Source organism: Danio rerio, chromosome 14 (assembly GCF_049306965.1).
Source record: "Danio rerio strain Tuebingen ecotype United States chromosome 14, GRCz12tu, whole genome shotgun sequence".
Classification (NCBI taxonomy): Eukaryota; Metazoa; Chordata; class Actinopteri; order Cypriniformes; family Danionidae; genus Danio; species Danio rerio.
This window is the reverse complement of record NC_133189.1, coordinates 53,096,991-53,110,591: the sequence shown is the minus strand read 5'-3', so window position 1 is coordinate 53,110,591 and position 13,601 is coordinate 53,096,991. Positions and strand designations below refer to the sequence as shown.

At 38.0% G+C, this 13,601-nt stretch overlaps 1 protein-coding gene across 4 annotated transcripts in view; it reads left to right on the top strand.

Annotated features, from left to right (window-relative positions):
- The window catches only part of LOC101884594 (A disintegrin and metalloproteinase with thrombospondin motifs 2), a 467,863-nt gene that overhangs the window by 379,834 nt on the left and 74,428 nt on the right, over positions 1–13,601 (top strand). For all 4 annotated transcript variants that reach the window (XM_073922289.1, XM_073922287.1, XM_073922286.1 and 1 more), the window contains one exon: positions 6,111–6,194. In XM_073922289.1, the coding sequence (XP_073778390.1) occupies positions 6,111–6,194 (84 nt within the window). The remainder of the gene's footprint in view (positions 1–6,110; positions 6,195–13,601) is intronic.

The following is a 13,601-nucleotide window of genomic DNA, read 5'->3' as shown; positions in this document are numbered from 1 at the left end:
CAATATTTTGCGAGCTATTGAATTTAGAAATTCCAGTATCTTGACAAAACTACACTTTAGTTAATCACACTATCTAAATGAACATGTTTGTAGCTTTGTATCACATTGGATAACAACTCACACTATCAAATAAATCATATTTTCAGATTTAAAGACATGCAGAAAATTACATTTTCAAAAAACAAACAAACTGAAAATCAGATTAATTGAAAAACAGATTATCGGGGGGTGGGGGGCTAAGCCCCTTATCCCTTTCGACCCTACCAACGCCCCTGCCCTCCACTAATATATTTGGCACCTTTGAAAAATATGAGCAAAGAAGGCTGAGAAAAAAGTTTTTAAAAGAAAACTAGGTTTGTTTACAACTCCCCTAAAGTTAAACTGTTTAGTTGATATATGTTTCAGGCAGGAGCACTTTTAGCTTAGCATTGTCACGATTACCAGCGATCGTCTTTCATAAGATCGCTGGATTTCACTAACAATAACTCATGGACTACAATTCCGCCATTTCTGGACTACATATTCATACAGCACTCCGGTCACACTCACACATGCTTCCTCATCTAGACTGATTACTCACACCACCTGAGGATTGTCAGAGGCTGATTGCACACACTATTTAAGCCACACACTCACCCATTCAGTTTGCCGAGTCTTGTTTACTGATAATGACATTACAACGCATTTTCCTTTGTCTGCCTTTGCTGTGTTTTTGATCCTTAGCCTAGCTTATCCCTTTGTTCTGACCTCCTTGCCTGTTATTCGACTACGATTCTGGATTTTCTTCATATATCTGTTTGCACCGGAATTGACCTTTGCTTGCCTGACAATTCTAATAAACCTGCACGTGAATCCGAACTTCAGTTGTTTGTGTCACTCCCCGTGGTTACAAGCATAGATCATTGAATCGGATTAGACCATTAGCATAAGTTACACCTTGTCTTAAGATTGGGCGAAGCAGTAGGTAGTGCTGTCGCCTCACAGCAAGAAGGTCGCTGGTCCGAGCCTCGGCTCAGCTGGCGATTCTGTGTGGAGTTTGCATGTTCTCCCTGCATTTGCGTGGGTTTCTTCCGGGTGCTCCGGTTTCCCCCGCTGTCCAAAGACATGCGGTACAGGTGAATTGGGTAGGCTAAATTGTCCGTAGTGTATGAGTGTGTGTGTGTGTGTGTGTGTGTGTGAATGTGTGTGTGGATGTTTCCCAGAGATTGGTTTCGGCTGGAAGGGCATCCGTTGCTCAAAAACTTGCTGGATAAGTTGGCGGTTCATTCCGCTGTGGCGACCCTGGATTAATAAAGGGACTAAGCCGACAAGAAAGTGAATGAATGAATGAATGAATGAATGTCCTAAGATTGACATAATTAAAAGTTGCTATTTCATGATATGACGAGGTATTGACTGAGGTGGGCCGGTTTAAGGCTTGAAACTCCAGGGCTGCAGCTCCAGTACTGGGTTGCAGCTGGAAGGGCATCCGCTGCATAAAACATATGCTAAATAAGTTGGCAGTTCATTCCACTGTTGCGACTCCTGATGAATAAATAGACTAAGACGAAAATGAATGAATGAATAAACAAACTGTGTTCAGTCAGACATAGCACAGTGTTCATTCAGTAAAGTCAGTAATACATTTTAAGGCATTTTTCTCACATCCTCCTGTGCTCATATTCACCAAGGGTGCCAATATCAGTGCATAGAAGTGCAGGTGAGTCTGCTGAGCGACACTTTCCGAAAGCAAGTTGTATAATGCTTTTCCGTCTTTTTCCATCTTCCCTGCCGCCCCCTTTTAAGCCCCTTTTCTTCATGTCTGTCTTGGTCTCTGGTTCCCGCTTCCCCTCCCGCAGTCTGTCCATCAGAAATCTCATTATTGTTGGCTGTGTATACATCTCAGTGTCTCATTAGCAGGCTTCCAGAACGGCAGAGGACACCATGTCTGAACTTCTGTACCAATTTGTCTGCCTCTGTCTCCCGCTCTGTCTGGGAACCGCGTTTCCCACAGTGCATTAGGCCCATCCTTCAGCAAACTGAATAAGTAAAGATGGCTGAGGCGCGGGGTGAGAAGTCAAACTGCAGAATCATGGGAAATGAAAAAGCCTCTCTTGAGCGTTATTGCAGGATTGTTCGTGTGTTGCTTTGTGTGTTTGTCGCTGTGATGAAGACTGTATGTTGGATAACGTGATTGCTCACCCAAAATGAAAAATTCGTCGTCATTTACTTTAGGGAAATTCCAGCGTTATGGATGTGATGCTTGCAGTAAAATCTCAAAGCATAAATGCACATAGAAAGTCAGAGATGGGAAGTAACGGAAATGTTTACTGTACTTAAGTTGATTTTTCATGCATCCAACACAATCTCATGGCAATTCGTAACTTTTTGATTTAGTGACTAATTCGTATGAATTCGTACAATCTAATTTGTACAATTTAGTACGATTTGCTCATCCTCCAATGACGGTTGGGTTTAGGGGTGGGGTTAGGTGCCACACCTCCTTTTTAAAATCGTACAATTTTGTACGACTGAACTTTAGCTACTTAACTGGCAAAACGTAAAATACTTACATTTCCTCGTGAGATCAGGCTTTTATTTTACACAATTATTTTTCTGACAACGTTTTACTTTTACTCCTTACATTTTTAAATCAGACTCGTTACTTTCGTTTTTATGTGTTATATGGCGCAACCTACTGTATATTATTTCTTGTCATTGCGCAATTTGAATGCCTTTTAGTCATCTATTTGTCATTGTGCACCTGCGTGCTGCAATATCCGGCTTTTTCAACCTTTGATCCCACACCATAGGCTTGTTTATTTAAGCTTACCATCGGAATGGCTAACATGGATGAGACAGTGGGATTCTGTGATGTAAATATGACTAATAATTTCTTAAAGGGGTGGTCCAGAATTTAATTTTAAGGCTTGGTTGTGTTTATAAGATGCAAAGCAATGCATGCTCATGTTTCACTTGAAGGAAATCAGGCTATTTTTTCATATATCTCACTTTGATTTTACACAGCTACTCAACTAACCTGAAAACGACTGATATATTTCCTAGTTCCTCTGAAAGGCCCGCCCTTAAGTGGCTCTGATTGGTCATCGTCATAATGTGCTGCGATTCGCGGATCGGCTCCACGTTACGCTTGTACAAGCACACGCTTTTCTGCTGTGTAGAACAGTCAGTCAACCTCCTGCCTGCTCTCTATAATAAAATCTGACAAGTGCCTGTAACGAGTGTAAATGGGGTGCGGCTCCTTTAAGAGACATCGCTATTGTGTGTGTCTATGTATGTGTGTGTGTGAATGTGTTAACTTTCTGTAACAAGCGCACGTGCACGGGAGTTTTTTTTCTTTTTCTTTTTCTCTGATGCTCGGATTAAGTTGTTTTCTGTAATATATCGTGACAGAAGAATAAAGCACAAGATGTGGGATGTGACCTGTGTGAGCCTTGATTTATTATTCTGCTGCTACCACGAGTTAGGCGAGCTATCCTGTATTTTATTTAACTCAACGCGTTACACGACGTCTTTCACATATATCCAAAATATGCAGGTGTAAAAAACTGCTTCGGTGACTGAAGCTCTGCACAAGACTTTTGGCCAGCGGAGAAATTAAAATGGTCGTGCCCAACTGAGTCTGGTTCTCTCAAGGTTTTTTTTCTTCACTCTCATCAGGTGAGGTTTTTTTCCCTCTCCGCTGTCGCCATTGGCTCGCATGGTTCAGGATTGGTAGAGCTACGCATCAATTAATTTGCTCTTCAGTGTTTGAACTATCAGTAATGATTAAATCACACTGAACTGAACTGAGCTAAACTGAACTGAACTTAAACACTAAAAACTGAACTACACTGTTCCAGTTACTATGACCATTTATGTGAAGCTGCTTTGACACAATCTACATTGTAAAAGCGCTATACAAATAAAGCTGAATTGAATTGAATTAAGTAACATGAATCGTTCACATATCTATTGCGACTTCATTATCTGAGATGTGAAACGCATAGAAAAGCTGCCTTTAGAGAATCAATGCAGTCGCACACACACATAGACTCGAATGCGCTGGTGGAGGGTGTGTGTGTTTACAGCTGTTTGACTGATAAATATGAATTTGTAGCTAAATCGTTTGCGGTGCAAAGCAGGATTTTGCATTGTTTACATTGTTACTACAGCATACCGTTAACGCTAGACACTAAACATGTCATGATCAGTATTAACAAATAAAAACCCTTAAAGGTCGTAGTTCACAGCTTCTGCTTTGAGAACATTGTAACCGAATCCAGCACTGAACTCGGAGAGATTCTGGAGCTGTTTTGTCAAATCATGCTTGCTATGTATTTTATAATTCTCTGGAATATAATTAACTGCATTTCGTTGCATTGTACTTGTACATGTGTAATGACTATAAAGTTGACTCTAATCTAATATTGAACTGTAAGCACCTCTGTGTTTGTGTCGTGTCCTTTGGAAGCCCAAATACAGAAACAGACGAAGATCTGTGGAAACAGCTGTGTTTGGACGCCTTTTTAGCTTCATCTCTGCTATAACGGTACAGCGCCTCTGGCCACAGCCTTTAGCTGCACAGTGTGGGTGCGCAGTAAACAAACCTTTGAGATCTCACATGGGCCAGAAGTATTTTTTGTGGTCCCCAAAATTCGTTCATTGTAGGCTTTGCTAAGCTAACTCTAAAAACTAAGGTCTCTCTTTGCATTGAACTTAGAACTTTTTACATTCAGAGATGTTGTTTATGTTCACACAGCTACATTACACATCAACTAAAGTTTAAAATATGATATCATAGTGGACCGACCACCCGTTTAAAGTTAAATGCCAGTAAAACTGTAGCCCTTCTGGTTGGCTTTAAATCTGTTTTATCTAAAACTCAATCTTTTACCCTGTTTGTTAATATCTCCCCTGTCAATTTCTCTACCCACGTGAAAAGCCATGGGGTTTTACTGGATGGCATGCTCTCGTTTGGTTCTCATATTAGTAATATCTCACGTTCTGACTTTGCATCATTTGTGTAACATTGCAAGACTTCGCTCTTCAGCTAGCTGGCCGGCAGCTAGCTCTCTGCATCTCTCACATGGTCGCCCACTGAAATTAAGCATGGCTGCGAAGCGGTCAGTACCTGGATGGGAGACCACATGGGAAAACTAGGTTGCTGCCGGAAGTGGTGTTAGCGAGGCCAGCAGGGGGCGCCCAACCTGCGGTCTGTGTGTATGCCCCAGTATAGTGACGGGGACTCTATACTGCTCAGTGAGCGCCGTCTTTTGGATGAAACGGTAAACCGAGGTCCCGACTCTCTGGTCGTAAAAAATCCCAGGATGTCCTTCAAAAAAAGAGTAGGGGTTTAACCCTGGCATCCAGGCCAAATCTGCCCTCTGTCCATCATGGCCTCCTAACCCTCCCCATATCATAATTGGCTTCATCACTCTGTCTCTTCTCCACCAATCAGCTGGTGTGTGGTGTGCAGTCTGGCACAAAATGGCTGCCGTCACATCATCCAGGGGGATGCCGCACACTGGTGGTGGATGAGGAGATTCCCCCTAATGTGTGTAAAGCGCTTTGAGTGCCCAGAAAAGCACTATATAAATTATAATATTATTATTAATATTATTCTTATTATTATTCACTATCTCAAGAAAGTACTGAAGTGCTTGTTCTTGCTTTGGTTACATTACAGATTGATTACTGTAATGCTCTCATGTCTGGCATCCCTGATAAACAACTTCATCATTAATTCAGATTTCAGTGGCTAGGATAGTTACATGCTCGCATACTTCTGATCACATAGCTCCAATTCTCTTTCACCCGCAGTTGCTCCCTGTTTACTATCGTATACGTCATCTCATGTTTTCTAATATGCTTTTCTAACCCTATTTTAAAACAAGTCTAAAAAGCATAATGAAACACTGAATCTGTAGCAGATACTATGAAGTTTTGAAATCGCTTAGTCATAATTCACACAGTGCTTTACTTTGACCTCTGAGAATGCAAGCATACTGTCATTTACTTTAATGGAGTGTATTGTACAGTAAAGTCAGACTCTTATAATATCAGCGTGTCTTCGTATTAAACTCTTAATGTCGATTCTAATCCTGCTTGTCTTTTTCTTTTTTCCACAGGTGAACGAGATCTATCATGACAATTCTCTCGGTGCACGGATAAACGTGGTGCTAGTGCGGATTGTTTTAATCGATGCCAAAAAAGTAAGTGTGTGAAACATTCTATAGTGCCATCATGCACAGCGTATGTCAGATATTATGAGTTAGCATTAGCACTGTTTTCCTTACTTGATTTATGTGTGTGTGTGTGCGCGTGTTTTCATTGACATCATGAATCTGTACACTAAAAAAGTCTTTTCCACTCACATACACACCCATTCCTGTTAGTCCGTGATCACAAACACAGCTGTGGTTCATCCCTATTGATGACGAGGACTATACATATATCAGTTTGTTTCCCCTTTCGTTGTCTGTTGTTCTGTTATGAACCGACATCTAGTGCAAAGGAGGAAGACAAGGTGAGGATCCAAATGCAGCATTAATTATTTATTTATTAAAACAAAACTAGAACTAGCGGCTATCATGAGAGTAACAAAGATAAAACAGACAACGATAGGGGAAACAAACTGATATATATAGTCCTAGTCATCAATGGGGATGAAGCACAGCTGTATGTGTGTGATCATGGACTAACAGGAACCGGTGTGTGTATATGAGTGGTGCATGACAGTATATGTAGTCCATGTGATGGTGGATTTGCAGTTCATTAGCGATCCACAGTCGTTGGATCAATGATAATCATGACAACAAGAGATGATAAAATAGTTCAAATCAATAAATAACAGCATAATGGAAAATAACAAAACGTTTTAATAAAAAAGTTAATGCAAAAAAACAAACAAAAGAATAAATAAATAACAAATAATAATAATGATAATAATAATATTAAGTAAAATTGTAAAAAAAATAATAACTAACTAACTTATTAACATAAATTATTAACTTAATAATAATAATCATAATAATGATAATAATACATTTATAAAACAAATGAATACATAAATAATGAATAATATTAATATTAAATAAAATAGTAAAAATTAAAAAAAATAGTAGAATAATAATAAATATATAACTTAACTTAATAATAATAATAATAATAACAATAGCAAATGTAAAAAAAACTAAAGAATGAATATATATAAAAAATAATAATAATTTTAAATTAAATTGTAAAAATAAATAAATAATAGAATTGTGATAAATAAATCACGTAACGTAATAATAATAATAATAATAATAATAATTATAATAATAATAATAGTAAACGCTAAAAACAAAAGCATAAATTAATAACAAATACTGTTAATATTACAAGAAATAGTAAAAATCGACAAATAATAGGATAATAATAAATAAATAATGTAAGTTAATAATAATAATAATAATAATAATAATAATAATAATAAAAATGCTGTTCTACAAATTAATTTATTAGTTTAGTAGTGGAGTTAATATATTAGTTAAGTGTTAGTTATTTGCTTATGTATGTTATTGGGACGTTATTCTAAAGGTGCAACTATCCCTCATTTACTAAAAGTTAATAAACGAAGAATAGTTGCAACTAGAATAACATCCCAATAACATATATATAAACTATTGACTGATACTTAACAAACCTTAAGTAAGTAATTTACTAACAGCTGACTTATGATCTATTACTAATTTATTATGTATAGTTATAAATCATTGAAATACAGTTAACAAGTCACTTATTGTAACAAGGAGACTGACACGGAGGGATCCATTATGCATGCAGTTTTTATTAATCACACTCTTACTCAAACACTCAACATGCACAAAGGTGCAAACACACATCAACAGTAGTAGTAATGGTTTCAAGGCTGGCGGTAGACAGACACAGAGTGATTTACCAGGCATGAGTCAAAGGCAGGTGGCGTGATTCAGAGTCCGTGTATCAGGCTTGGGTCGAGGGCAGGCAGCGAGTATCAGAGTCCGTATATCAGGCTTGGGTCGTGGGCAGGTAGAAGGCAAAGCAGAGTCAGAGACGGGCTGGAGTAATGCACAGGAGATCAGGCAGGATAGAACGCTCAGTAATGCTGGCCGGGGCTGAACAAGACTTCGCACTGACTGAGTGTTTGAGTGCGGCTTATAAAGGGTACGTGGGTAGTTAACTGGAATGTGATTCAGGTGTGCACGATCAGTGTAAATGGATGATGTAATGCTAGAAGTCCGGAGATGGTGGCCTCTGCTGGCCAGCGAGGGGAATGACTGGGACCGAGTCGGTGACACTTATAACTTGTTAGCTAGAAGCTTGTAAGTTATCTATTGGCTATCTATAAGGCACAGTTATAAACAATTAACAAATTATTAACTATTATTTAACAACTCATTAAACTAACTGTTTATTAATGATCTATTAACTAGTTATAATGGATCGTTATTCTAAAGTGTTACCACAAAGGTACATTTTCTCCATCATTACCTTGCAGAATTTTCTTTGTGACTTAAATTGTTTAATTACTACTTTGCTAAATGTTTTCAGCAAAAAAAAAAAAAAAAAAAAAAAAAAAAAACGTGTTAAAACTGAAATTTTATAAGGACTTTGTAAATATTATTTAATTTGATAATTTGCCTCTGTACTCTGTTTTTTATTATTGTTTTATTTTATTATTTTATCATTATTGATAATTTTACTTGTTTATACCTGTACTTGATGTCATACATTGTTATAGTTAATATGTTTGTATTGTTTAAACAAACACACACACACACACACACACACACACACACACACACACACACACACACACAGAATAACAATAAAAAGCGCTCTCGCTCAGCAAAAAAAATAAAAATAAAATACTGTGAGGTAGCCTAAAAAACAGCTGTTTTTACAAGAAACAAATATTTGAATGATTGATTTTGCTGTGTGTAGATGTTTAGCACCTTTGCAGTTGTGTATGATGACGGTTTGACATATTGCATCAGCAGCAAACATGTGTAGACACACAAACTCTGCTTCACTCTTTCATCTCACACACACACACACACACACACACACACACACACACACACACACACACACACACACACCGTTAACTTAGCGTGCTCATCTTCATCCATCCTCTTCTGCTGGGTGCTCACCATGGCCCAGGGCCTGTTATTCCACCGGACTGAGCTAACGGGGAACTAAAAGCATAGCACTCCCATGGGAGTCTTTTCAAAGTCGCACGCCTTCACAGTTCAACACCAAAGCACAGCGAGTGCTGATGTTATGCAACTGCCTTCCCAATACCCCCACCCTAACACATAAACACGCACGCATGCACCTCCCCTGTGGGACGCAGCAAAGCATTCTGGGAAGAAGCAGAATCAAGAATGCTTGATAAACAATCAATGATGACCCTGCCTCATTCATAAACGCAGCTCCAGGAGACGCCACTCTTCCTGTAACCAGAGAGCAGGTTTCAGATCAGGTTGCCGCTCTCAGATGTGGCTGACCTGATAGTGACCACAGGTCCCGCTTCAGCTTTCATCTGACACACTTACTCACTACCAAAATCCCCGCTCTCTTCAATATCTCACCTAGACAGAACGTGTTGCATTACATGCATTAGTGCTGGAGATTATTCTGAAGGTTAAATCGGTATTGCAGGTGGCAGCAAGCGAATCACTGGTGAATCTCTGAGTCATTTGTTCAAGAGGTTTGGTTAGAATGCTGATTCATTCAGGAGGAAAGTTAGTGGCTGGATCTTTTAAATAACTCATGATTTGTTCATTCAGAAATAATGAGTGTGACTTTGGAACCTTTTATAGTAGTTGGCTGCACTGGTGACTCATTGAATCATTTGTTCAAGGGATTTGTGTAGAACCCTGATTCATTCAGGAGCAAATAAACTTGCAATTCATTTGTTAATTCAGAAACAATAAATTGGAATCTGGAGTCTTTTATAGCAGGTGGCAGCAAGAGAATCACTGTTGACTCACTGAATCATTTGTTCAAAATGCTGATTCATTAGGGAGGAAAGATAGTTACTGTCAGTTTGACTCATGAGTTATTGGATCTTTTCAATATATTCAAATGATTTGTTCATTCAGAAACAATGAGTGTGACTTTGGAACTTTTTATAGTAGATGGGTGCAAGCGATTCACTGGTGACTCATTGAATCATTTGTTCAAGGGATTTGTGTAGAACCCTGATTCATTCAGGAGCAAATTAACTTGCAATTCATTTGTTCATTCAGAAAAAATAAAATGGACTCTGGAGTCTTTTATAGCAGATGGCAGCAAGAGAATCACTGGTGACTCACTGAATCATTTGTTCAAGAGGTTTGTTCAAAATGCTGATTCATTAAGGAGGAAAGATAGTTACTGTCTTTTTGATTCATGAGTTATTGGATCTTTTACATAACTCATATGATTTGTTCATTCAGAAATAATGAGTGTGACTTTGGAACCTTTTATAGTAGTTGGCTGCACTGGTGACTCATTAAATCATTTGTTCAAGGGATTTGTGTAGAACCCTGATTCATTCAGGAGCAAATTAACTTGCAATTCATTTGTTCATTCAGAAACAATAAATTGGAATCTGGAGTCTTTTATAGCAGGTGGCAGCAAGAGAATCACTGGTGACTCACTGAATCATTTGTTCATAAGATTTGTTCAAAATGCTGTTTCATTAAAGAGGAAAGATAGTTACTGTCAGTTTGAGTCATGAGTCACTGGATCTTTTACATAACTCATATGATTTGTTCATTCAGAAACAATGAGTGTGACTTTGGAAGTTTTTTATAGTAGTTAGGTGCAAGCGAATCACTGGTGACTCATTGAATCATTTGTTCAAGGGATTTGTGTAGAACCCTAATTCATTCAGGAGCAAATTAGTTTACAATTGATTTATTCATTCAGAAACAATAAATTGGACTCTGGAGTCTTTTATAGCAGGTGGCAGCAAGAGAATCACTGGTGACTCACTGAATCATTTGTTCAAAAGATTTGTTCAAAATGCTGTTTCATTAAAGAGGAAAGATAGTTACTGTCAGTTTGAGTCATGAGTCACTGAATCTTTTACATAACTCAAATGATTTGTTCATTCAGAAACAATGAGTGTGACTTTGGAACTTTTTATAGTAGATGAGTGCAAGCGATTCACTGGTGACTCATTGAATCATTTGTTCAAAGGGATTTGTGTAGAACCCTGATTCATTCAGGAGCAAATTAACTTGCAATTGATTTATTCATTCAGAAACAATAAATTGGACTCTGGAGTCTTTTATAGCAGGTGGCAGCAAGAAAATCACTGGTGACTCACTGAATCATTTGTTCAAAATATTTGTTCAAAATGCTGTTTCATTAAAGAGGAAAGATAGTTACTGTCAGTTTGAGTCATGAGTCACTGGATCTTTTACATAACTCAAATGATTTGTTCATTCAGAAACAATGAGTGTGACTTTGGAACTTTTTAATAGTAGTTGGGTGCAAGCGAATCACTGGTGACTCATTGAATCATTTGTTCAAGGGATTTGTGTAGAACCCTGATTCATTCAGGAGCAAATTAGTTTGCAATTAATTTATTCATTCAGAAACAATAAATTGGACTCTGGAGTCTTTTATAGCAGGTGGCAGCAAGAGAATCACTGGTGACTCACTGTATCATTTGTTCAAGAGATTTGTTCAAAATGCTAATTCATTAAGGAGGAAAGATAGTTACTATCTGTTTGACTCATGAGTTATTGAAACTTTTACATAACTCATATGATTTTTTCGTTCAGAAACAATGACTGTGACTCTGGAACCTTTTATACAAGTTGGCTGCAAGCGAATCACTGATGACTCATTGAATCATTTATTCAAGGGATTTGTGTAGAACTCTGATTCATTCAGGAGGAAAGCTAGTGATCGTTTGAGTCATGATTCATTGACTTTTTTACATAGACCATCTTTTACATGGTCTTTTTCTTTTTGAATGGTGTGAGCTGAGAGTGAGAACAGTCTCTCACAAGAAGGATCACTGCCTAATTTTGTTGCCACTAGTGCTGCGACAAGGACGTAAGAAGCATCAAGCGGTACATCAAAGGCACCCACAGGTTGTGTCACACCAAAAACTAATTCTTACAGGGACTTTGGTCACACCATCTCTAAACAGTTAAACAACTTTGAGACATACAGACGGCAACATCGTATGTTTAGGCATTTGTTCTTGTTGCTAGTAAACAAGCACGCACACACACAGACACACACACAACGCGCAGGACAGCGCAGCCAGAGCGACTTCCTTCAGATTCAACACGCATGATCGCGTTCATCAAATGTGCTTAAACTAAACGTTCTAAAGTATGGCTGTGTTTCACAAGGATTCTGACACAACAACATGAAGCAGACGCTTTACAAAAGTTGCGTTTAAGGGGGAAACACGTCAAACTTAGTGAAACATTTGAGGGCTCATGGAATCAACTTAAAGGCAGATAAATGCTCTGTCTTTGACAGCTTGTGACATCATCTGGCACTTTTACATGGACACCAATACTCTGATTTTAATATGATTAAGACAATACTCCTATTAAGAGTCTACTATGTAAACAGTGATTTTTGATTACCTTAAAGGACCACCGAATCACGAAATGCGGAGGTTTTTTTTTTCCGTTCGCCATGCAGAATCGAAAGATTAAAAATCAAACACAACGAAATTGGTGATGCAAAATTAATTGTTTTATACTGATTATCCATATATCTTAATTGCATAATTTTTTTGAAAGCATTAAATATTTGAAATAAATGCATACGTTAACGCACTAATTTTGAAAGCACTAATATATATATATATATATATATATATATATATATATATATATATATATATATATATATAGCTAGTAATACAACAACCATTTAGTTTGAGCTAACTTTTGCAGATGGACATTGCCTCCGGTGGGGGAGTGTCTTTTGTCTTTCAATGTGTGAATAATTCATGACCATTGTCGCTCACGCATGGAGCTGAGATCACCCAAAACAAACTTAACAAATTGTGATTCATTGTAACGTTTACTTTGAATTAGAAAACAGAATAATTTGTACATAATTATGAAGTAAATATTCTAGCCTACAAGACTGGTTACTCCAAAGTCTTGTTCAGGCACAGTCAGTGGCTGCGTCTGAAACCGCATACTTCCATACTATATAGTACGCCAAAATCAGTATGTGAGCCGAGTAGTATGTCCGAATTCATAGAATCCGGAAATCAGTATGCGAGAAGTACCCGGATGACTTACTACTTCCGGCGAGATTCCGGAGTGCGCACCCCATGCATGCTGCGCTATCCCATGATGCCCCGCGAGAGAATTCATGAATGGAAGTAAAGCGACGCAACTGACGCAGGTAGGTCACGTGACCATGACAAAATGGCGGATGTAGTACGTCCGAATTCCATTCATACTTTTCACATTCATACTGTATAGAACGTACTTTTTTAACGGCCGAGTAGTATGTTTAAATTCAAATGCAGTACCTACTGAGTAGTAGGCGGTTTCGGACGCAGCCAGTGTGTTTTTTTTACCTTATTTCAGCTAGATTTTTTCTCCAAAACCTAC